Raw genomic sequence first — 25843 nt, 5'->3', positions numbered from 1 at the left:
ATAATATGAATACATATATATCGAATTATATTTTTTGTCGCATCATGTGAATAAACAAACTACAATTGAATGTTTCTCACTCTGCTATTTTGCATCTAAAACCAAACATCACAAAACATTATTTATCTTCTAATACGTAATATAAGGCTTATAACATGAAATGCATATATTACTTTCCTCAATTTTCTGCCATGTTAGGCCGTAAATTATACACATATTTACATAAAGAAAATCCGCGAACCTCGGCGTAGTTATTTGCGTAATATAGCGGAGTTAATTCAGTGTGACGTTGACATGTGACTTGCGTCTGACGTAAATGTACAAGCAATCTGTCACCGCACTCGACACCGCTACATACATTGCCGTACCTTGTCAAACAATTTTTCGAACGATGTCTAAAGTTTTAATGATCGTTAATTATAATTTCTGATAATACAGATATGTTTTTATCCAAATGTGTACTTTTGGTTATATTCAGATGTTTATTAACATGGGTATGTTATTTATTTACAGCAAAAATACAGACATTGATTTTAAATCACCTCAGAGGATGAAAATAAAAATGTTATTAATTAATATCTAGGTTTCTATATAGGTCACTCATATTGCTACAGGGCTTTAAGAACAATATTTAGAGGGTTGTTACTTATAAAATAATGACGTCATTATTTCAATAATTTTTTTTTTATAAAATATGATAGCGAGTTCAAAGAGCAATTATACAGCTCAAAGTCACTTGTTGCTGACGTATTTTTTATTTTTTTTATTTTTTTTTATATTTATCATGATTATTTTTTATGCTATACCTGTAAAACTACTTTAAGATTTCGAATAAGATGTGTAGTATGATACAGTGCCCATTATAAATGCTATATGACACGTTGTACTGACTGCTTCGTTAATACATTTTTAAGGATTTTTTGAAGTTATACTTCTTTTGGCGCGTTAGGGAAAAATTATGAGAGTCGTTCTTGTGTATTTAAATAATCTTTCTTTAACTGTATAGTAAATCTTTCAATGTATTAAGTACCTTTGTTTTCTATTTTTAGTACTGTTTATAGAAATATCAGTTCTAACGCGTGTACATAAGTACACATACGTTTTTTTACATTGGGACATTACCAAAATAGGTAAACCCCTACCCAGTAAAAACCAATGGTCAATGGCCATGGCAACTGCAATGAGAGATTATGGCTATTGGGCCAAATACATGATTCAAATTCGATGGCTCTGCGGCCTGAATGAGGCCTATAAGGGTCTTTCACCACCATTCACCTTCATTAGTTTAGACACTTGAACGGTCCAGTGAGTAGGGGATCAGCATCAAGGTCTGGGCACTCAACGCCAGTCACAATGAGTTATTCTAAACTCTGATTTAAACTAAACAAATTTCACGTACATCACGCTGTTACCACATTTTAAAAACACGTAGAAACGGGTCCTTCAAGGAAAGAGCATACCAATTCTTAAAAGGCCGGCAACGCACTCGAGAGCCCTCTGGCATTGAGAGTATCCATGGGCGGCGGTATCACTTAACATCAGATGAGCCTCCTGTTCTACAAAAAAAAGAAAAAAAAAAGTAATGAAAACTCCGTAAATTTTCATGTCTTTTTCCTGAAAGCCTTAGAAATCAATGCAGGCGTTAGGCGGGTATCGCGAGAGGCACTTAATCCTACATTCAGCCCATAAAAGGAGGATCCGTAATAAAAAGCGATATGAATATTCACGACGGAGTGTCGAAGGCTTTTATTAGATCAGTGCTCGAGCCTCACTACAACACATAATATAAATAGAACAGTAGCACATATTCAAGATTATGAAAAAGGTTAAGATCGACGCAAAAGTTTTTGCTTATAGAGAGATAAATTTTAATTTCTCTCATTCATATATTTTGTATTACACCTCTTTAACCTGGCATCAATTGGGATTCATGTACCTTTTGGTTAATAATTGTAGTGTTCCTTTGTTTTTGTAATAAATATTGTTAACTTCGCTATGCACCTCCACTATCTCCATAGAACTTTTTACTAACGTTGAAATATGGATTAGAAGCGTTAGACCGCCCCTTGCCATTCAAATAATTAAACTTTTTATTTGTGCTCTTTATACAACGAAATTTGTAGAAATTTTATTAAATATAGAAGTACAAAACGAATTCTTAACCATGACGCGAACACTGCTTAGACTGAACATTAACGATACCTATAATATCTTAAGACTTAAAAAGAAAGATACATAATTAAGTATTATAAAATTAATTGAATTATTAAAATATTTTTTGTTAATTTAATACTGTTAATACTGTTAGAATATTGCCTGTGGCGTGTCTTCTTTCGCTTCTGCACTTGATAGGTCATAAAATTTCAGCTATATTAATTCCGAAGATAATTAGATGGAAATCACAGATCCAGATGTTTACATATGTAAATATTTTTCGTACGTAAATATATAATTTAAATTTAAAACAGAAAGGAATATTATTTCACCAGGACTCAAACTTTAAAGTACTTACCTGCTCGTTTGCCTGTTCCATAAAAAAGCTACGTCATAAGTTAATTCACCTCTTTCAAACAACAAATATTTTTTTTATATTACAGAGCACAACAGCCTCGCTGCGAAGTGTTTTTAGTATTAAATAAACCTAATTATACGAATTTTCATCCACAAAGTAAACTTAAGCTCACCTAATTCAAGAAAATTCGGGTCATAGCAATTAGCGCTTTCGCGAGTTGAAAGCGAACCATTAAATTCCTCAGAGAATTGTATTGTTTAACGCCTAGTTCGGGTTGGAGACTTTGGTGCCATCATTGTCCCAACTCCGAATATAAATCAATTTAGAACCCCTTGGGTTTGTCTTTTCAATTTCAAGTTTAAACATAAATACATACATCGCACCGAACTATAGTAATTGTTAATACTATGTAAAAAATAACCTTTGGGCCAGCCATGAGCTTTTTGATGTGAAACTTCTTTACGCACGCTTGACTTGGGGTGTAAACTGGCGAACGCGTGACGCGTGAACTTAGCGTTACGAAAGGTGTGAACGGGCAAGGCGAACGGAAGTTTAGTGGGTGATATAAGCAGGTACGCAGTACTCAGGTAAACGTTAGGTTGCTAAATTACATAGCTTTTTTCGTATGGCGATTTTAAAACTGAAATTAAAATCGCGAAGAAATATTTAAGTTCCGAAACGTATCTGTACCTGACATCAAAAGATAATTAGATGTTCATAAATTAAATCTTAATTTATTTTCAACAAATATTTTTTCGGAATTTGTCCAAACTTTTCGGAAACTCAGTCATAGATGATTGGGTACATTAACTATAGGCTAAGTTGAATTAAAAACGGTTAATCACATAAAACCCACGCATTTCTGTACTATAGATGAGCTACTCAAAGTGGTAGTGGTGAGAACTGGTATCTAAAGTCGCTGTAATTTGTTTGATTACCTAGTGAAGCTTTTTGACTTGTTAAAATCGCTAGAAGCATAAAAAAATTCTATTGCAAATCTTTTTTTTTCTTTGCGTAAACAGGAACGCTGTAATCTACGTAAATGGTGAATGTATAACTTAAGTCACATTCATTTAATTCTAAACTCATATACATACACTTATATATTTTACTGAAGTAATCGTTATGACAAATATACCGTAATGTAGTGTTAATAGAATTTACACGTAAGCTTAAACCAGTAATCAAATGTTAGTCATCAAGATCTGCTAAACTATTGTTAATGAAACGATTTCAAATTCGGATTGCCCTGTAACTCTCACCTGTGAGGTCGAACCCAGCAGTGTACCAATAGAGTTTTTCTATATCAAATAATTGTACCTACGAGTATATGCGCTACTAACGGTCGGTTGATATAACGACGATAATACGGTGAAAGAAAACATCTTTAAGACACCGGAAAGCTGAGTGTTAAAAAAAACAACTTATTACGATACAGATGCAGAAACCTGAGGCCTAGACTGTAAAATATTGCTGTGCATAAGCGCAGTTTTTTGGATAATTCACATGGCGTATAACAAAATGTCCCTATAATATATTTCCGCATTGAAAGGCTACAATTTTTTTTAGCGCTGTTTCTATAAAAACTGAGAAACCTGTTACAACTATTCCAAATTAAAACAAAGTTCTCTAAAGCTCTTCGTACAGTATATTTGAAGAACTGTTTAATGTTAGTTAGGGCTTAGTCAAAATCAAATAGAAACTTACTGGCGGTCACCTCATTGTTGATCTTTCTGATTTCCCTTCAGGTAAATAAAATTTGCGTAACCAAGTTTAATTATATCCCGCATCTGTTTCTGTTGACTGTGTATGAAATTATTAACTTTTAACATAATAAAGTTTAACAATTTATTACATTAATGGACTTTTAATTATAAAATAACGGATAACATTGTTTTGAAGAGTTTAAAATTTCGAATGAGTGCGTAACATCGATAGCTGATATTCAAGGTGCATAAATGTTAGACAAAAAATGAAATAGCATTTAATTATGATTTGTCAAACGGGATGACTCACTCACAATCAAATTAGAGTAAAGATGTTGTCAAACTATCACAATCATATCAACAGTACGTATTTCGTGTTAGTCCCAATCTGTTAAGAGTTGCGGAGAGTTTATTGCCAGTTCTTCTCTTCCGTTCTACGCCCTTGATTTGAGAACTGGCAGTAAATATAAAATTAGATTCATTTAATGTATATTTCTTTTTTTTTGACGTTCATAAGTGTACATTATGTTACCTATATGAATAAATGATTTTTGACTTTGACTTTGACTTTGTTAAGCGTTTCCTTCTGCATTAGGGTTGATTAAATATATAACAATAGTTTATAGGCAAGATTCGAAATTTAACGCAAACAAGGACTTCTTTATGTAAAAACGTGGCAGGTGCTTTCTCTTTTACTGTATTCTTATTATCGTATTAAATCAAATCAATCTTTATTCATTTAGGTAAACATGTACACTTATGGACGTCAAGAAAAACTAATGTAATTAATCGTAAATTTACATTTACCACCAGTTGGCAAGTCAAGGGCGTAGAGCGGGTAAGAAGAACTGGCAAGAAACTTTCCGCCACTCTTTTCAATCGCCAAGTTTTTAATACAAATTGTTTGTTTGAACAGGAGCAAATCAATCCCAAGGATTAGGATCATTTAAGTATTCGTCACATTTATAAAAGGCCTTATTAATTAATTTACTTTTAACAAGGGCTTTGAATTTATTCAGTGACAGTTCTCTAACACCGTATTCTGACACCTCTCCATCTAAATAAATGTTGATAAAAGTCTCATACTAGCATTCCGTCTGTGTTCTCGCTATGTCCATCTAATTTACGAGCAAATCTACCCGATAAATTGCGTTGATAGCGACGGGGCGCACTAAACACTTGCTAATGTAGCGTTATTGCTGAGCTTTCATGTATAATCACATTTCCTGCTTATTTGTAGCGTTTTGTGTACATTAGCGTGCACACATTATGTACACCACACTTTGTGCTGCTCTCATAGGCTGACTGCCCTGCGGCCTCGATTTGCGCAACGCCCGAGGTAAAATGAGCAAAGAAAAGATTAATCATATTTACTTTGAGGTTATTTAAAAAGATTCGACGTTATGTATATAACTTGGATTTCAAGATCAGAAGTAAATTAGAATTTATTTTATTATATGTAAACTTAAAATAACCCTATTACTGTATCTCATTTTTCATAGTAATCAATATTGAATTTTTATTGTATGTTATAAATATTTGATTCTGATGACCCATGATTTCTGATAAACGTACCCATGATCTCTAAAGTATTTCCGAACCAATTTGACTTAGGTTCCTTCAAGAAAAGAGCGTACCAATTTTTAAAAGGCCGGCAGCTCTCGCGAGCCCTCTGGCATTGAGTGTCCATGGGCGGCGGTATCACTTAACATCAGGAGAGCCTCCTGCCCGTTTGCCGCCTGTTCTATATAAAATAACATTTACAATATTCGTAAGGGCTTTCCAAGGCTTCTTAGGTAACAATGCCAGCTTTGTACATATTAACTAGATTTATGGGAGTAGAATGGTAAAATTATGAACAACAATATAAGTAAGAAATTATCATTAGCTGAAATTATTATATATACTAGCTGATCTCGCGAATTTCGTTCCGTTTAACAGTAAAAAAAATGTCGTGTTACAGATTATCTGAACTTAGTTTAAGATGTTATCAAAGTAACACATTAAAATTCACTTACTTAATTGAGAAATTAATACAAAAAAGGGCCTGAATGTACGATAAATATATGACAAATAATATGTATTGGTTGGTTTGTTTTTTGTCTGTCCTTTTTAAATATCCTGTTATTATAAATGTATATTCTCAATTCAAAACCTATATTTAAATACTATGTAACTATTATAATATTAGAGATGATATTTTACCCAATCGACGGTATGAACATTTTGACATTGTTCACTTCAGTATAACCCGTTATATTAGGTCATGGATGAACAATGCCAATACTATTATCGCAGCCAATTCATTAAACACTTCCTTGGATATCAAAATAGTAATCAGGTACCAAGTGTTCCTGTGTAATCCACTATGTCAATATAAATCATTGATTATGGGATAGTGTAAGTAAACGATACAATGTAAATAGAATAAAAACTGATGATGCATGAATAATATACTTCATCAATCGACTAAATATATATAAAATATACAAAAGCAAGTTAAGTCGTTTCGTAGGAGTGCGATGAATGAATGTCTGATCATTCACCTCCATTATGTAGATTGAATAAGAGAAACAAAGAGACGAAGTTTTTACATCTATGAAAAAATTGTAGGTCGCGGTGGACCTTTAAAGTAAAAAAGCACATCAATCATCGTAAGGCCAAGCCTTACAAGCCGACATAAGTACGACAAGGAAACTGTCATCTGATGAGTTTTTCTCCCCCCGCCCTTGGAAAAGTCACCGAATACAAAATGGTCTTATTTCTGTGCGTACATTTTTAAGGAAAATTCATTATGAATAGAGAGAGTTTATCAACGTATTTTAACGCATTATGTTGTGGTTAATAATTATTATTATGCAGATATAAATCAGGGTTCCTAAATTACAAACATTAAATTAAGTAATACATTTATGTTCTTTGAATGCAAGTATTCATGCAATCTACGTCTTTGAGGTTGAAATTATTTTTTTGTTTTACCAGGAATTCATTAATTTATTTAAGCTTACCATAACACTAAAATGGAAAGATTTAAAAGAAAAATAAAAGAAAGCTGATTTAAACTGTTTCATTCATAATATTATTGTAAGGAATTTATTACAATAATATTTCTCACTCCTATTGATGGTCTTGTAAAAAAATGACATGTAAACGATAAATAATTTAACTCATAGATATAACTATTTGCCGCAACTCGAAATCCCGTTGATCTTCTAGAAAGGTCAACGGAAGACAGAATTATACTTGAACATACACAAAAACTACTCGTCGAACTGATAACTCACGGTTACTCTGACTCCCAAAACCAATATCCTATCTCAATCCATTTTTGACCACCTGAGATAGACTTCTTAATCCAAATATTAATAAGTGTCAATAACCAATCGACGGATTGTAACAGGCATCTGTCAATACAAGGTACTCATGGTAGCTCGGATTGGTGTATGTGGATAGACCTATGTATGAAAATGACAGTTCAAGTGTGCCGATCTTCTTAAGATTTTAGAAGCTATTTCATATGTTTTAAACATAGACAAAGTAAGTCGATAAAGAACAAATAATGTAGTATTTCGTCTCTATCAGCCAAATATTGTTCACCGTGTGATGTAAAGTGTACTGTAGTAAATAAAAGGCATTAAAATAGAATTGCCTTAACAATTTTAACTTTGAATAAAAGTGCTCGACTATCTTTGAAGTGTAACGTAAAAACTCAAAGTATGAGAAAATTTTCAACATCTAGGGCATGTCTGAAACTTAAAGCAACTTCATTAAGTCCCGGAGATAGAAAATGTACTGATGCAGCTTATGCTTTGACAGTCTCCATGGCTGTGTGGACCTGGTTTTTACTAAAGTTTTGGGTTCGAGAAGATTTTTGAATAAACTTTGAACCAAGCTTTGCCAAATTTTTACTGTCTACGAATTCCTCTGTTTTTTCTTTTGGACTACCTGAACATCGCTTATTAATTAATAAATTACATTTCACTAGAGGATTTAATATATTATATTCCCATTACGTATAGTTCGTCATGTTGTAAGAACAGTATTCACATATATATAACTAACAGGTAAGATTCTTAGATTATTTACATTGAATTTAATTCAGTACAGCTCTCGGCACCAGATTGCATCCGTTTCTTCGATTATTTTTATTTCATAGACGAGGGTGAACACGAAGTGTCACAATGTCTGACACATGTCGTCGATTTTTTGCATTTAAGATATGCCGGCTTCCTTACGATATTTTCTTTCATCGAACGAGCGAGTGTAAGATTAAATAGACACAAAGTAAATTGGTGAATAACTGAGAATCGAATCTACAACCTCGGAGATGAGAGGCACACCGAAGACATTAAGTCAATACTGCTACCTCATACTTAAATTGAATTACCCTTTCGAAACATTACAACTTTAGCTTTAGAGTTTAAAAAACGGCTTATAAACGTGTTTAGTTTTATAACTTTTTTACATTCTAGGAAATACTATACACTGGATATGTACCACTATATAGATTTATATAACGAAATAAAAAATCTTTGAAATTGAAAATAAAACTGCTTAAAATTTTAAATTAATGCAAAAAATATTTATGAATTTTGGTAACTCTAAAAAATAATTATTGTAAAGAATCGTTATACCGCTTCGAGACGACGAACTAAATTCACCTGACTGTTCCTTATGACTTTAAAGGCGACAGTTTATCAACAACAATTTCCCAGTATCATCCCGGAACATTATCCCGATTGCCGGGTCATCCGCGATATTCCATAATGTCTGCTCATCAAAACTTTACGGCCGAGATAAACCCACTAATATGTGTATTATGATTGAGTTAAAATTTTTGCTAATAAAATCTACTGTTCTTTGCCGTAAATTATTTAATTTATATCAGATTCGGATTTATTTTTCTGGAAAATATCTTTTCACTTAGGTCCACATATAATATTATACTTATATTAAGCAAAAGTTACTTTTTATATTTAATTTCGTGGGCAAATAATTATATTTTGAAATTAGACACAGTTTAAGTCTTGTCTGTACTGCTGATCATCGCCATGAAAAAGTTTATACACAGAAGATTTTATATTTCATATTATATAATTATCGGAATGTGGTATTTGTTTTGGCTCAAATAAAGAATTTTTTTTTATTTTTATATTGGACTATTGATAGAAAATGAGGATAGGAGTGGCAATCGGGCGATGCATATTATATATAGCAATATATTCATATGAACAACAAAAAAAGACATTATCAATAATTATATTGTCTTTAGTTTATACTACAGACAATAATATAGTAAATACGCGTGAACAAAGACGCGTCGCCTATTCACCGAGTGATCGAGATTTCTCACTCAAATCTGCCGAACTTTATTTTATCTCACAAGTTTTACCGTTGTGTTGGAGATTATATTTCTAGGCCGAGAAGCCATACAACTTTGATCATATTTCCCGGAGCGCGAGTAACTCATCTTATTGATTTAGAAAATTCTTATTTCATGAATCAGCGGAAAGCTTTCAAAGGCACATATTTTCGAATTACATGAATATCTTGCATCTTTGAATAGATCTAAATAATCGTTCTATTATGTATCTACTTAGCTGATACAAAAAGCATATATTATATGATCTACAGAGATAAGAGAAAATAAATCCAGAAACCGATTAAATTTAAAAAAATTACTTATCATTTAGTTCCAAGACTTCAAAATACATGCTTCGGAAATGTCTGTCGACATTATGTTAGATAAAATTCATTGTATAATAAAAACAAATGAAGTCGAGGGTTACTCACAGTATTCGTTTACGCTAAATAGGCAACAGCGAAGTTAATAACTCTGCAAGCTTCAGCTGTAACAAGGATAATTAACAATCACTTCGAACTCATTGTTTGAATCCACGCTGGGCGTAACTCACTTTGAAGCCTCATCAGGTGGCTCTAATAATTTGACTCAACTAATGAAGCCCCAATGATGTGAATACACAATAATATATAGGGCCAACAAAGTCTATTTAAATGTAGAATGGCCCTAGCGTCCATTGTTTTATAGAACAAGGGGCCACTAAACCACCAGTTTATTCATTAAAATAGACAGTTCAATGATTATAAATTAGACAGACTATTTATGCTGTCTTATGTCTAACCGCTCACCGTCAGTCCACAATATAAAAATACGGTTAAATGACTAGCTTATAAAACACCTTACGCAGAGTTGGAGATGCTCCTGAGACCTAACATGTAGTTAATTATACTCACTCACTCATATACACCATATACGTACACTCACTCAATCACACACTTATGCACTCACGCGTGTGTGAACATTTTGAAAACGAAATCAAATTTATTATATAATATTTATGCATTACAATTTTAAGTAAAAAATACCTATGTCAGAGTTCCCAGCTCTTATATCAGAATGTAAGTATATATAGTTTTTACTTCAATATTATTAAGTTTTATTTAAAATTAGATTTTATTGTTCGCACTTATTTCTTCTGAGTGGGCGACAAGTCTGTATTTTGTGTTATTTGTTTTGAAAGTGCAAATAAAATGTTAATGCAATATGAATGTTTTTCTGTGATTCTGAGAAAAATCAACATCGGTAACGGAATTGTTAATTTGGTAGATTACATTTTAATAAAGAGTAAGCACGGAAAATCACTAATTTGCATAAAATGACAACTGTAATATGAAAGGAGAGTTCGTAACAAGCGTTTAATTATTTTTACTGTTTGTAGTCGCTTTATATAGTAGGGCTGTCGAATGGTGTGAAATCGGAGTGTATATTTCTGAATTGCTGCGCCAACCATAATAAAATTTACTAAACAGAAATGGTTGTGACGAAATTGATCTAACAATCTAGTCCCTGTGTTGTGGGTAACTAGATTACAATAATTACGTATTACATGTTAAGAATATGTTTTAAAGAAAAAGTAGCCTTCCAGCTAAATAGCTTAGTAAAGTATGCTTCTGAACGATTTTTTAGATTTTAAGACCTACCCTACATACTTTCCTACGCAGCCTTTCAACCCCGAGTAGGAATGGTGTCCTTATAAATGAACCTTTATAATATTCGAGCGTGCGAATCTAATCTCTGAGGTCGTAGGTGCGAACGTAGGCGCCATAGACCCAATTTTGCCCAAACCTTAAAGGTTTGAAGTGCAAATGATATTATTTTTTTTTAGGTTTTACTACGAATTGTGTTAATTTATACTCAGACCCAAGTTTGTCTGCCTTTGTCTACTTGAAATTTAGAAAATAAGTGTGGTCCGGTTGACTGTGTGTCAATTCTACTGTTGTATTCAATCAGATCCGTTTATTTTGTGTCGTGAATTTCAGTTATTGGCGAATTTAAGAAGCTGAATATGTTTATTATTTATTTAGAATTGAGTTTACATAATGCAATCTAGAATTATTTAAAACACTCACACTCACTCCGCGCTCACAAACGGTGTCTTGACCTCCAAAACGAGAAACTTTCCGCCAAATAATTACAAAATTGGATTGCTTTTTCTGTTCAACATATTTTTTATGCATTGGCAACCCTAGATCAGCAGTGTAATTCGAGGCGAGCTATTGGAAGGCAATAATCTCGGAACTTTTGCTATTAGGCGGCTGATTGCAGGGTTGTCTCCGGCGGATTAATTTGAAAAGTTGCCAGCAATGCAACTTAACCCATTTAAATCATTTTTGCATTACACTTTTAAATTATCGCAATTGGCTCGTACTTTTCAAATTCCACTCGTTTGATTCTATAAATTCTAGATGACAATTGAAAACTGTCTATTTTATCGTTCTCTAATGAATAAACTAACAACAGTGACGTCACATTACCTATAAATAAAAAATGAGTTTATTTTTGCTTTAACATACGAACCAAAATGGAATAATAGTATCAAGCTAGTGCTTAAGCTGTCCATTCTTAAACCCATGATATTTGCTTCATTGCACATCGCACGACGCTGCAGTTGTGCAGCGGGGATGAAGCCTGCCTTTGTTGGCGTTATGTTATCGTGTATGAAATGAGGCCATTGGTGAAAGACCGTCGTGACATAGCGGTTGAAACATAAGTTGCGGTGGGCAAGCCCCATGGTTCGCATGGACAAGACGCGATGGACTCGCAGACCTTGAGACCTGGGCAAGTCAAAAGACCGCACGGCCTTCCACCGACTGACGACGTCCTCAAAGAGGTTGGCTTTCAATGGATGTAAAGAGGCCAGAGTGCATGGCATACTGGAGGTAAATGGAGAAGGCCCACTTCCATAAATAGACCAAAAAAGAGGCTAATAATAATGATTTCGAGGCTAATGATAATGATTTCCTTCCTTCATTTAGGTGCATAAAAATCCCTTGGTCGTACAGTAAAGGTCAACATTGTAAAAAAACCTAACACGTCTTGTGTCCAATACGATTTTACCGAATCAATATATTTTTCATGCCAAGGTCAAGGGTTTTAGGTCTTCAGAACACCTGCTATTGTTTTAAATAATTGTTTCTCCATTTGAAAAGTCCGTTAAACCAGGTGGCCTTCGCAGAAAACAATACCATTGTAAAAAATTATAAAACATTTAATTCGTAGCCATTGTTTCCTTCAACTCTTTGAAATGAACGTTTGATTGGCTTTTAACAAAATTGCTATTGAACACAAATCAAAGGCACAATACAACGGGAATTTATTGACGATAATTAACAATTATTGTTGCAAATTATGTAAGCCTTTGATGTTCATAGATTATTTTTAGCTTGATGCTGTATAAATGTGGTGATATAAAAATATAAAGTATATCAGGATTTAATTATGTATTTAAACATACAAATCAAATTTAAAATTAAAAACAAATTCATAAATCTATAGGGTCTGCACACACAAAAAATATAAGAACCACATTTAAAAAAAAAATAGAAACGCCAATGTAATAAAAAGAAAACCATAGTAAAAAGAAATTGCTACATTTTTCTGATCTCCGTTGTCTTTCCACGATGTTTGATCACTTGGGATCCGCCACGGAAGAGCACGTAGGTAATGGTGTATATTCAACTTGCGAAATTTACGTTCCCATTGGGCAATGAGTGTTATGAAAAAGAGCAGTGCGCGCTCATTCTAACATCTGAGGAAACCATGCTGAATGGATATGGTTAAATCTGGCTGGGTTTAAATCTCAAAATTATATATCGACTAGGTGTTTTGGCCCCAAACCCACAATCTTGTATCAGCAGAGCAAGCTAAGATTCCAGGCATAGCATTGGATTCAGCTACACTTTGTTCAGAGTCGAGGATACTAAAATAACTTAGTAAAAAAAAAACATTAACTAATTCTAGAATATTAAACACAACTCCTGTGATTATTAATATCCTATGTAAATATGACAAGAGATCGAAAGGTTCCGGTGAAAATGAAGGTAGCTTTTGCAAAAGGTAATTAAAATTGCCGGAATATAAAAGACTGTAACTAGCGGCTTCTCAGTGAATTAATTAATTTATTCAGTGGTTGTGATCATTAATTCAGCTGATAATTAACGATGGTGACTGTTTTCATTTCGCACTTCAGTCGCTTAAAAATGTTAATTTAATTTGAATAATATCGGATCGCTTACGTACTTCTGTTTTCTTTTGTACACAAAAAGTCCTTTGATAACTGTTCCGAGTGTTTTGATTGTGATTGATCAATAACAACTGGTTTTCTTTATGATTATATTTTTTTTCTTAAAAGCTAATTTTTCCAATGTGTTCATATATGAAAAGATAACTATAGTTATTCTGTGTCAGTCACCGTAACCACAAACGCTGTAAAGCACGCGAAACGTCGGAAAATCATTTAAAATTATGTAAAATAAGTTTATAATAATACATAGCTTCGATCCGATACATAAGTGATTTCTGTATATTAAGATTATTGAAAATGTAACTTAACAGTTCTCGCAGCTAGTATAAAATTTGTTTCGGTTTTTCATATAATAAAAAAAAATATAGAAAATAAATCCGCTCTGTGACTATTATAAAATAGTTTCTTGATAAATGCTGCTTTTTTTCAGGTGTCGGGTGTCGTGGGTCGCGCAGATGTGTTGGCGTGTTTTTTCTTCCTTTCTTCTCTCCTACTTTATCACGGGTATGCTGTGTGCTTTGTTTTCTTGATTGCAATAATTATGAAACGATACAAGAGATAAATAGAAGATTCGCTGTTGCTACTTAGTTTTTCATATATAATTACATAATATATAAAATATGATTGGTTAGTCACGACATTGTTTACATTTTCTTACTCTCCCTGTTTATGCAATTTGCAAAATATATCAACCACTTATTCAGCGTTATATCGTTATGAAAATGAATTTTTTTAAAGATATATTTTAAACTAACTAACATTTATAGTGATGGTGTATCATTTGCTTTGGTAAACAAATATCTTCTACCCTGCGAGAATACGAGGCATTTTTTCAAGAATTAACAGTTTCTATATCCACCAATGCAAACCTACAGGTTATTACGACCATATAAGCCCATGTTTATCCACAGCGCACTTCCAGGTTTTAGACAATGTTTCTTAATCGTATTGAAATAATCTGTATAAAACATAGCTTTAAAAAGGGTTATGGGTAAGACTAGTGATAAAAAACAATCATTAATTTATGAAAAATCCATCATCATAGATTTGAATTCGTCACGTGGCACAAATCGTTTAAGAATTAGTCAAATCGACGAAGAGAGCGTGGTTGTATATATAGTTTAATATCGTTGCCTTCAGTACTGTCTTGGAATTTAGTCGGAGTCTGTTTGATAGAAATATAATGTGTGTATTTGTGTAATTTTAGACGCAAAAAACTTGACGCGATCTTGCCTAGTGTAAAGTTTTGGCAGGTTCATGAAATTATACATATGTTATATGTTTCATTTGAATTTTCATGCTTTCTTTTCGTTTCGGATCTTGCCTAGTGTAAAGTTTTGGCAGGTTCATGAAATTATATATATGTTATATGTTTCATTTGAATTTTCATGCTTTCTTTTCGTTTCGGGTCTATAGACACTAATAAAAAATCTGAAATGGTATTTAAAGACATTTAATATTAATAGTACGTTATTAGGCGTCTGAGAGACTAAAGTTCTGAATTTCTCAAGATCTTTAAGAAAGTGTAAATGAGGTTCTAACGTGGGAATAGTTTTGAACTCGCCTGATGTTGTTACCGACTTGCCTCTTGTTTCGGGACTTTGGGATAAAGGCCCGGGAAAGTTTCGTATCGGCCCCGGGGACATCCCAAATCGCCGGGATTATGCTATTAGAATGATGTCGCATGAAATGTTCGACCGCGTGTCCGGCTTGTTAGGATTGCCCAATTGAGTCTGAAAAGCAACGTTAATATCGCCTATATTACTAATAACTAGCAAATTTCTATTCAGATTCTATCCTAATACTTGGAAAATATATTTTATGTAGGAAACCTTATTTAAACATTTTGATAAGGGTTGTGAAATTGGTCAAAAGATAATCCATGGAGTGAAACTTTAAAACAAACAAGATTAGTTTTTGAAAATTTTATGCTTATCATAATTCATACTAAATACATTCATCGTAATACTTTTTGAATAATATTGTTGAGAACAAGGCTCAGTTTAAGACCGCGGCAAAGGATACGATATTCGTTAATAAATAAAAATATATCACATAATATTATGTACCTAGTTATAAAAATGTTACTAAAGGCGCAGCTTATCTTATGAGTAATATACATAATAGTGTCCTTTTTTATTGCACATCACAGAAATGTTAGTAATGTTAGAACGCGTTTTAATCCCATGTAAGTGCAGTTTGAATTATGCGATAGGTACTCATTGACTAACAATAGAAAATTAACGTTATTAAAGATTTTATTAAGATTGCATATCTTTAGATTCAGTTTAAGTTCATATAAAAATAATATATTTGTAATTTTTCAGTTGTACCAGTCGGCACCGCGTGGTATGGAGTGTGGTGATGGCGGCTCTCAGCATGTTCGCTAAGGAGACTGGTCTCACTGCGCTTCTATTTAATATTGTCTTTGACTTATACAGATGCTGGGGAACATTATTCAGGTATCATCTGTAATGTGCATTAGATTATTCTGAAATAAAATATACCAGGTACTTGAATTTAGTAGGAAAAGCGGTCTTTATTAGAGGAAGGTTTCACTTCGAAACGGGTTTCATATTCATAATAGCTTTAAAAAAACTTCCATCCAACTTTGGGCTAAAACATCGTCTACTTAATCATCGTCAGAAAACTAGCCAGCTTAAATTCCTTTCATATTATTCAGGTATATGTCCGGCACAAAAGGCTGATCACTTTTACTCATACCTATGTATGTATACCTAGTCTTGCCATAAATACTGAAACAAAGAAAAATATTTTTTTTTCTGTTGCAAATAACATTTATTACTTTTACAGTGTGTTAGTTTAATACATAAATAAACAACAATTTATAATATAAAAAGCTTATTCGAAGTGGTCTCCATTGGGTGCGATACAGTCCTTAAAACGTTGAGGCCAGTTATCGATAGAAGCAGGCACTCTTTCCATGGGAAAAATCTTCACTGCCAATCGTACGGATTGTCTTAGGGCCTCCAAATTATTATGCCATTTAGAGCAAGCCATACTCTCTAAAACTGACCATAAATCATAATCTAGCGGATTAAGATCGGGACTAGACGACGGCAAGTCTTCAGCGCTGATGAAGTCCGAAACGTTCATTTTCAACCAAGACTGCGTAGACCGAGCTTTATGACCCGTTGCCGAGTCTTGTTGGAAGGACCATTCTTTGTTATTGAAAATGGTGTTATTAAATGGCTTCACTACCTTCTCAAGGATGGTATCTTGATACACTTGTGTCGAAGTTTTGATACCTTTTTCACAAAAGTATGACTCAGTCACTCCTTCATAGCTAAGACCCCACTAAACCATCACTGAAGTCGGATAGTTCCCACGTTGCACACTGGCGACTTATTGGGAAGCTTCCTTAGAGCTTCGAGCACAAATACAGTCATTTTGTTTGTTAAAATGTTGCTCGATTGTAAAAAAATTCTCATCCGTAAACAAAATTTTTCTGTGACCACTCTTTGCGTACCGCTTCAGTAATTTTTTCGATTTATCACCCTATTCTTTTTTAAATTATCATTTAAGAAATGACCAGAACGTCTCTTATAGGCTACAAGTCCTAAGTCATCTTTTAAAAAACGCAACATGGTTCTAGGTGCTATCTTTGTCTCCCGAGATAAAATCTTTTGCTTTCGGACAGGATTTCTTCGAATTCTTTCCCTTACTGCTTTGACCACCTTTTTCTTAAGAAGACTACGTGGAAGGCCAGATATTTTTCTGTCACAAATAGAGGAGGTCTCATTGTACCTATTAATAGCCCAGTACTCAAATATTTTACAAATACCAAGCGTATGGAGAGTTTTAAAATGTGCATTTAGCTTTATACCTACTTTGGTAATGAAATCACAGCGATTCGGTTCTCTTCATCACCCCACTGCATTTTAATATAGCAAAATATTATACAAAGTATTGGCGCCAAAATGAGAAAACTTAATGCACAATCATATGAAAATAACAGATTCCAAATTAAAATGAAATATTTTGTTTATTTTTAATTGTATCAGTATTTATGGCCAGACTAAGTAAATATTAAACATTATAAAAATTATTATAACAGATACAAAACTTGTGTGTTATCAAAAAATAATATGATATTAGCCTTTAATAGCATTTAGTTGTTTTGTCCCTTACCTTGATCTCACTTTGATAAATGAATAGGTTTCTTAAGCGCGACCTCTATAGGAATTGACAGTTATTACTATGCCAGTTAATACCTGATTCTCAAATTAATGTAGGTTACCTATGGTAGACAAATAATCATCTAAGTTTATAATATATATTATTTGCTGGTATAACATAGACTTAAATAAATATAAATTCCCTACTTCGAAGCTTTTTGCAAGTTTTCTGTTGATCCGATAGATGTCGTTATTTCAACATGATTAACGCCATCTAGTAGATTCGTCGGTAAGCGTATATAAAAAAACTGCAACATTGAAAATGATTATAGAAAACAAGGTTACATAGGATTTTGATGCAGATTAGAAGTCACTTGGACAATATTTTTATCAACATAGATATTTTTTGTAATACTAAGCGCGCCAACTTTATAGGCAACGTTAAAATTTTATAATTTTTTCGCGCCATACGTTGATATATAATGATTGATTTTATAATGTCCTTAGTAATTATTATCCTCAATCGTCAATTCTGAGAAAAGCTAGGTAAATGAAACTTCACTTTGTGTTTTAATAGTTCTCATGTTGCAAATATTCTTTATTCTAGTTCTTCTTTTAGTGCCTCTCCATTACTGGAGGTTGGCCGTCAGCTTCTTGAAGCGTGTCTTGTCCTGCACCAGATGCAGCAACTCTTCCGCATTTGCAATACCCGTCCACTCCTTGACGTTGCGAAGCCATGATTACTTCCTTCTACCAACAATAAAATAATAATTATATTATTAATAATATTCTTTAACAACTGATTATTTTCAAATTTTAATGCATGTGTTTCAGATAATATTTGTATTTTTTTGTTTTATTAAACTTTTGTAGCTTGTATGTTTATTTTTCAAGCTATTGTTATACCCATTTATATCAATTTTATTTCGCCATTAAATAAATAAAAGTTCAAGTAGGTTCACCTCACACCAAGCACACAATATTTTAGATAAATAAATATTTCAAACAGTTCATTTCCTCAGTATAATTTTTACATGGAAACCATCGTATTACGTAATTTTTATTTTAGATCTCCTGTTCGTTGGCGATGGAAAGGCGATAATGTATGGAGCCGAGTGAGCAGGGGTCTCTTGGCTTTGATCATATTAGCGGGATTCCGTCTGATACTTTTACAAGGATCTCTTCCAGCATTTTCAGCACAAGATAATCCTCCAGCCTTTCATCCCTCATTCACTGTTAGGTAATCTATTTTGAAGTTTTATTGCTCATTAATAAGAAGCTAATAAATGTATTTCTCAAAAGTGTACTAACAATAATTTACTAAATAAAATGAAAAGGCTAAGTAAACAAAACATACAAAGGAGAATAACTTAAAAACTATTGTACCGTACATAAGGATACAGTTGAAATAGGCCTGATTAAAAAAAAATCATGTCGATATGTGTTTGTTTCTGAGAAATATTTAGACAAACATACATCATACCCGAATGCAAAAATATGACGGTTCGGTTAAAAGGAGAGTACTATTCCAGGTTGTTGACCTTCTGCTACCTGGCCGCGTTCAACTGGTGGCTCCTGATATGTCCCTGGACCTTGAGTCACGATTGGCAGATGGGTTCAGTACCACTCGTAACCACGCTCTGGGACTATAGGAATCTGCTCACTGGAGCTGCCATTTTGGCCTTGCTGGCCTTGACCTACAGATTTGTTATGGACTTAGAGGTATTTCTACCCAGTTTTTTTTAGGTTTAGGTCTATTTCATAAAAGCTCTCTCAAGCTCATAAAAATGCATGCGGAAATGTACTAAGGAGGAATTTTAATATCACGAACTGTAAGGGGTTGGCGAATATTTAAATGATCCCAATCATTGGGATTGATAGGATCCAGTTCAAACAATTTGTATAACTGAAAACTAAGCAATAAAAAAGAGTGGCGGAAAGTTTCTTGCCAGTTCTTCTTGCCCGCTCTACGTCCTTGACTTGCGAACTGGTAGTAAACGTAAATCTAGAATTAATTTAACTTTTTTCCTGACGTTCATAAGTGAACTTGTTTACCTGTGTGAATAAAGTTATTTTAGATTTGAACCGATACATCCAAAAACATAAGTTCTTTCAAATTAAAAATGATAACATAATTCAAGCAAAAATTTTCTTCATGGTTATACGTATAAATAAATATTGCGTGTTCGATTAGATCAACGGACAAAAGATCAAAAATGAAATTTAAAATTTAATTAAATGGAGTGTTTTAAGTTGACTGTTTATGTAAATGTTTCGTGAAATATTTTTCCAGCTACAACGACATACACCAGCAGTGGCAGGTCTGTTGCTGCTCATCATCCCTTACTTGCCAGCTTCGAATTTACTGGTCACTGTGGGGTTTGTTGTCGCTGAAAGAGTGCTTTATATACCAAGGTATATTTTATTATCCTGCAGATTTTTAATTATGGATACATAGTTTTAGACTAACCTGTACAAATAATTTCAGTAAAATAAATTATATGTAACTTTATATTATTTTGATTCTCTTTTTGTTAATTAATTATGCACTTCTTGTACTTTGTAAGTGTTTCTTTTTATTGTTCCATATAAGGGTGGCCTGGAAGAAATCGCTTGTTAGTGATAAGGCCGCCCGTTGCCTAATAACCAATGTATGCTCCTTACTTTTTGTTTTATTATATGTTTAATTATGTATACTATGATGACAAAGTATAAATAAATAAATAAAATATAAACCAGACTTAGTCCAGTCCTGTAAGTCTTGGCCTCAGATTTCTTTTCTTAACAGGCAAGAACGGCATCAGCCTGCTGCCCGATTATCGAACGCAATACCAATAAGTGAATAGTCACAATCAAAACTGTTCACAGCTGCTGAAGTCTAAATTAATTATTTCCAGTGTGGGTTCAGTATTACTGACGGTGTGTGGGATGCAGGCGCTATGGCGTCGTGGGGGTGGGAGTGGGAAGCGGCTGATGGCGCTTGGCGTGGCCGTGGTGGTGGCCGGTGGGGCTGCACGAACGGTGCTACGGAACCAGGACTGGCGTACAAGGGAGACGATACTCAGGTAAATTTCGTCCCTGGTATGGCGAGGCAAAATAAAAACATACGTTTTTCATATAAAAATATCACTCGTAAACTATCCACGAAACATCTAGATACTTATATAATCTGGCTTATATGGGGAATCTTTGCTATGAAAGTGTTGTTTCAAATTAAAAATCTTTTATTTATTTAGGTTGTGTACACTTATGAACTTCAATAAAGAAGTACTTATTAAATGCTTCTAATTTTACATTAACTGCCAGTTCTCTAATCAAGAACGTAGAACGGACGAGAATAACTGGCAATAAGCTCTGCGCCTCTCTTTTAATTTGCCAAGTGTTTTTTTTTTATTGATAAAGATTGCCAACGCTCGGCACACTGATACATTTGGTAAAAACAAACACAAAATACAATTTTGAATGTGATGAGCAATTAGAGGCAAACATGACATTCATTTAGAGCACATACAAAAATCAATCGTAACAATTTTTAAACAAAACAAACATTACAAAAAAGAAACAATTACAAAAAACTAAACCAAAATCGATTTTAAAGTGTGAGGGGAGCAACTCTGGATATCCAGACCTAACTTGTTTATCAGAATGCTTAATCTGGACACCGGAGAGCTTTGACCAAAACGCGTCCTACGGAAAGGAGGGACAAATGAAATAACGGGATGCCTAGGGGATCGAGAGGGTACATGAATCTTAAATTTAGAAAGAAGGTTCGGACAATCAATCTTATTATTGAATATCTTTGCTGCAAACGATATATCAATAATTTTTCTGCGATTCTCCAATGACATCATATTAAAGTGTGCCAGCCTGGTTTCGTACGTTGGCAACTTTTTTTTCGAGATGCCACTGGAGAAAAGCAGATGCCACAGTAACCTCTTTTGTAATCTCTCGAGTCGTAGCATGTGCGTCGCATAATGCGGCCTCCAAACAACTGAACCATATTCTAGAATGCTCCGCACGAGGCTATTGTATAATAGTATTTTTGATTTGACGCTACGAAATCCTTTCGTATTTCTTATGACAAAACCAAGCATTCTAGAAGCTTTCTTAACTATAAAGTCTTGGTGTTCTGAGAACGTTAGCTTATTGTCATAAATTACCCCCAAGTCACGAATCACTCTTTCCTCTCGAAGTACTACGCTACCTATATGATAGTTGTGAATTAAAATATCCCTTTTTCTTGCAAAACGAATAAAGTGACACTTTCGGACATTTAGCTCCATACCATTAGAGACACACCATGAGGTCACTTCATTCAGATCAGATTGGAGCATCGAGCAATCATCGGAGCTACTGATAACACGGCAAAACTTGAGATCATCTGCGTACATGTACTCCTTAGAATGCTTAAAACAAGTTGTTAAATCATTTACAAATATATTAAATAGTATTGGCCCTAAATGAGAGCCCTGTGGTACACCGGAAGATATTTTATGTATTGTGGAGCTAAAGCCGTTAACAACAACGAAAAATTCGCGATTACTTAAATAAGATTCAATCCATTTAAGAAAACGCGGTGATACGCCATAGCTAGACAGCTTATTTAAAAGTATAGAGTGAGGAACTCGATCGAAAGCCTTGCTGAGGTATGTATAAATCGTATCAACTTGGAGACCACGATCCAAAGCATCACTTAGAAATTCAGTATACTCAACTAGGTTAGTTGTGGTTGATCTACGTTGCATAAACCCATGTTGTGATAAAGCAATTAACTGTTCAAAGTGTTTATAAAGATAGGGACATACTAGAGACTCAAGTATTTTAGCAAAGGAGGAAAGAATAGAAATGGGTCTATAATTAGCAACTAGCTCTTTTTCCCCCGACTTATAGATAGGTACCACTTTAGCCATTTTCCATTTGTCCGGAAAAACTCCTAAGTTAAGAGATTTATTATAAATTGTAAGTAGAGGTTCCACCAAATACTTAGCACATTTGCGTATAAAAATGGGCGGAATATCGTCTGGGCCAGCGCCCTTATACTCGTCCAAGTGTGTTAGTTTCTTAAGAAGATTTTCATAATTCAAAGCCGGCGGACACAAGTAAAGAGCACTATTATCAAGTTTAGAAAAAAAGGATTTCTGTTCCTCGTTATGCCTAAAAATATTGTTATTACTAGGAGTATATACAGTTTTAAAATGAGTGGAAAATAGTTCGCAGACTCGGTAACCGTCAGAGGCAGAAGTGTATCCATCTGACATAGCCAAGGGGTAAGAACTATTGCCGCAGCGTTTGTTTTTTACATATGACCAAAAATATTTAGGGTTTGCGTCTATTTTATTTTATTTTATTTTATTTGTATTACAAAATGTTTGTAAGGATCTGCAACTTTATGTAAATAATAGACAGTTCATTAATAATAAAAATAAAAAACAAAGACTCTATCCACAAACATCATCATAATACACGAATTCAAATCCGACCAGTCACCACAAGTAGCACCCGTTCACGAGTATGACGCATGGCCAGCCATCGGGTAAGAATTACTATGGATCTGAAACTTCTAAAGATCTCTGCGAAATGAGTCAAAAAAATACGCCAGGAATTAAGACGACTATGCTTAAAAAACATTTACTGATATTTGTACCACGACTTTCAATAAAGGAAACAGCAATAAAACGATTTCGTATGAAAAACATTTCAGAGCTGACCTAGCCGTTTTGCCTCACAACGCGAAATTGCATTACAATTTTGCAAACTTCCTGAAAGACATCGAGCAACAAGAGAACGCAATCAAACACTATAAAGAAGCGTTGCGGTAAGTTCTAATTGTTATTTATTTTATTTGGTTATGTACTAACTTCTTATGAATAAATTAGGTATGTTTGACTTCAATGTGCATTCAGTTATATGCTCAATAGAGAAATCACAGATTATAGAATCACTTTTTTGGTGGCTTTAGCGCGACACTCATCCCTGATGTTCCCTCGTTGATTCCCAATTGTGCATGACTTTTATTCTATGTGACGATGAAGGAATACATCGTGAGGAATCCGGCTTGCCACCTTAGACCCAAAATGTCGACGGCGTGTCTCAAGCACAGGAGGCTGGTCAGCTACTTGCCTGTTTGATTGAGATATTATCAGGAAACAGATCTGTTCCTTTGTCCAACCTAAAAACTATTGTAAAGAATTATATTTTTTTCAACATTTTTCAAACCGTGTTCAGTATAAAATAATTTATATAAAAAAACTAACCAATTTTTTGTCACATTTACAAATTTGTAAATTTGTTTCGGTTACCAGACGTTTTTATAACTACTTAAATCTAATGTTTGAAGAACTTTATTTCTCATTACAAAAACAGAAATATTTTATTTACATGAGAAACTTAATATTAATATGTATATATTATATACGAGCGAGATACACGTCGCCATTAGCCGTAACAATTTTAGTCAGCTATGTTCATTCTAACATGCATCTTTAATGCCTTTTTGAATTTGTCAAACACTCCAATATTGCGAATTTGAGATGGTAATTGGTTAAATAATTGCACACCCTCATACCTAATAGAATCTAATCTTTTTTGATATACCCACAAGCTGCTATATTTCAGGTGTTAGCAACTTCTCATTTCTTTAACTTTAAAAACACACACACACTAACAAAAAGATTCAGAGAATACACGAAATAGAAAAAAATACAATAAATGCATCAATGACAACTATGCACAACATTTAAAGACCCAAAATTTTACCTAGGAACATATAATTTGACTCATGTATGTCTTTGTAAGACATACAATAGTAAATTTGACAGCATGTATTATTGACCTATTTAAAAAGATCAAACATATAGGAGAGGACTAGGAGATGGTCCATGCCCACTTTTTGTTATCGAAACGCAATACCTTCATTTGCTTCCTTACAGGAATATATCCTAAGACTTAACGTGATATTACAGACTCTGGCCTAGTTACGCGAGCGCGCACAATAACCTTGGCACGCTGGAAGTCTGGTCGGGACGCGCTGAGCAGCACTTCCTTCTGGCTCTGCGGTACAACGCGAGGCACCTCAACGCGCACTATAACCTGGCGAGGCTTTATCGGTTAGTCACTTACGGTGTTTTACATACAGAGCAAGCTAATTCGGTTTAAGGCAGATGAAACCGAAAACATTATCAAAAAAAAAATGTGAAAAAAGCTCCCGAGTTCATAATCAGCTTGGCATATGTGATTTTATTACTTGTTTTATGTTGTTGACAATTATTATTATTATTTACATTACAATAGGAATATTATTAGATCCTCACATATGATATTGACGTTTTGTCGTAGTAGATGTTTGAGGTCAAAGCGGCCAGCAGTTATTAGGAAATCCAGATTCAATTTTGAAAAACTATTTACTCTTGCATTTGTTTTTCTAAAACCTTGACTCATTTTCTTTTGGCTACATTATTTACTAGTGATCCGCCCCAGCTTCGCACGCGTGCAATGCTGATGAAAAGCAGGTTTTTATTATGTATGGTTATATCCGTCGCTGGAAAGCACCGATAATATACGCGACATTTACCATCACGGACTTTTCTATAGACCTTTTCAATGTGTACAATACTTAGTACATTATTTTGATAAAACTCGTAGGGTAAGCGGAAAAAATGTAATTATTTACGACATCACATTAGAAACCTCAAAAATAAAAGTACTTCTCCACTATTTAATGGATGACATTATACATATAAACCTTCCTCTTGAATCACTCTATGCATCAAAATCCATTGCGTAGTTTCAAAGATTTAAGCATACAAAAGGACATAGGGACAGAGAAAGCCACTTTGTTTTATACTATGTAGTGATGAGTAAATATTTTTTTTTTACGAAAAA

At 33.7% G+C, this 25843-nt stretch overlaps 1 protein-coding gene across 1 annotated transcript in view; it reads left to right on the top strand.

Annotated features, from left to right (window-relative positions):
* LOC111004289 (protein O-mannosyl-transferase TMTC1-like) overlaps positions 1-25843 on the top strand; it is a 111993-nt gene that overhangs the window by 82705 nt on the left and 3445 nt on the right. The window contains exons 4-11 of the mRNA XM_045632140.1: positions 14254-14327; positions 16151-16285; positions 19032-19202; positions 19495-19684; positions 20256-20377; positions 20860-21027; positions 23664-23777; positions 24925-25068. Of these exons, the coding sequence (XP_045488096.1) occupies positions 14254-14327; positions 16151-16285; positions 19032-19202; positions 19495-19684; positions 20256-20377; positions 20860-21027; positions 23664-23777; positions 24925-25068 (1118 nt within the window). The remainder of the gene's footprint in view (positions 1-14253; positions 14328-16150; positions 16286-19031; positions 19203-19494; positions 19685-20255; positions 20378-20859; positions 21028-23663; positions 23778-24924; positions 25069-25843) is intronic.

This window comes from Pieris rapae, chromosome 18, assembly GCF_905147795.1.
Source record: "Pieris rapae chromosome 18, ilPieRapa1.1, whole genome shotgun sequence".
Classification (NCBI taxonomy): Eukaryota; Metazoa; Arthropoda; class Insecta; order Lepidoptera; family Pieridae; genus Pieris; species Pieris rapae.
The sequence above is the reverse complement of the archived record's forward strand: the minus strand, read 5'-3'. Positions and strand labels throughout refer to the sequence as shown.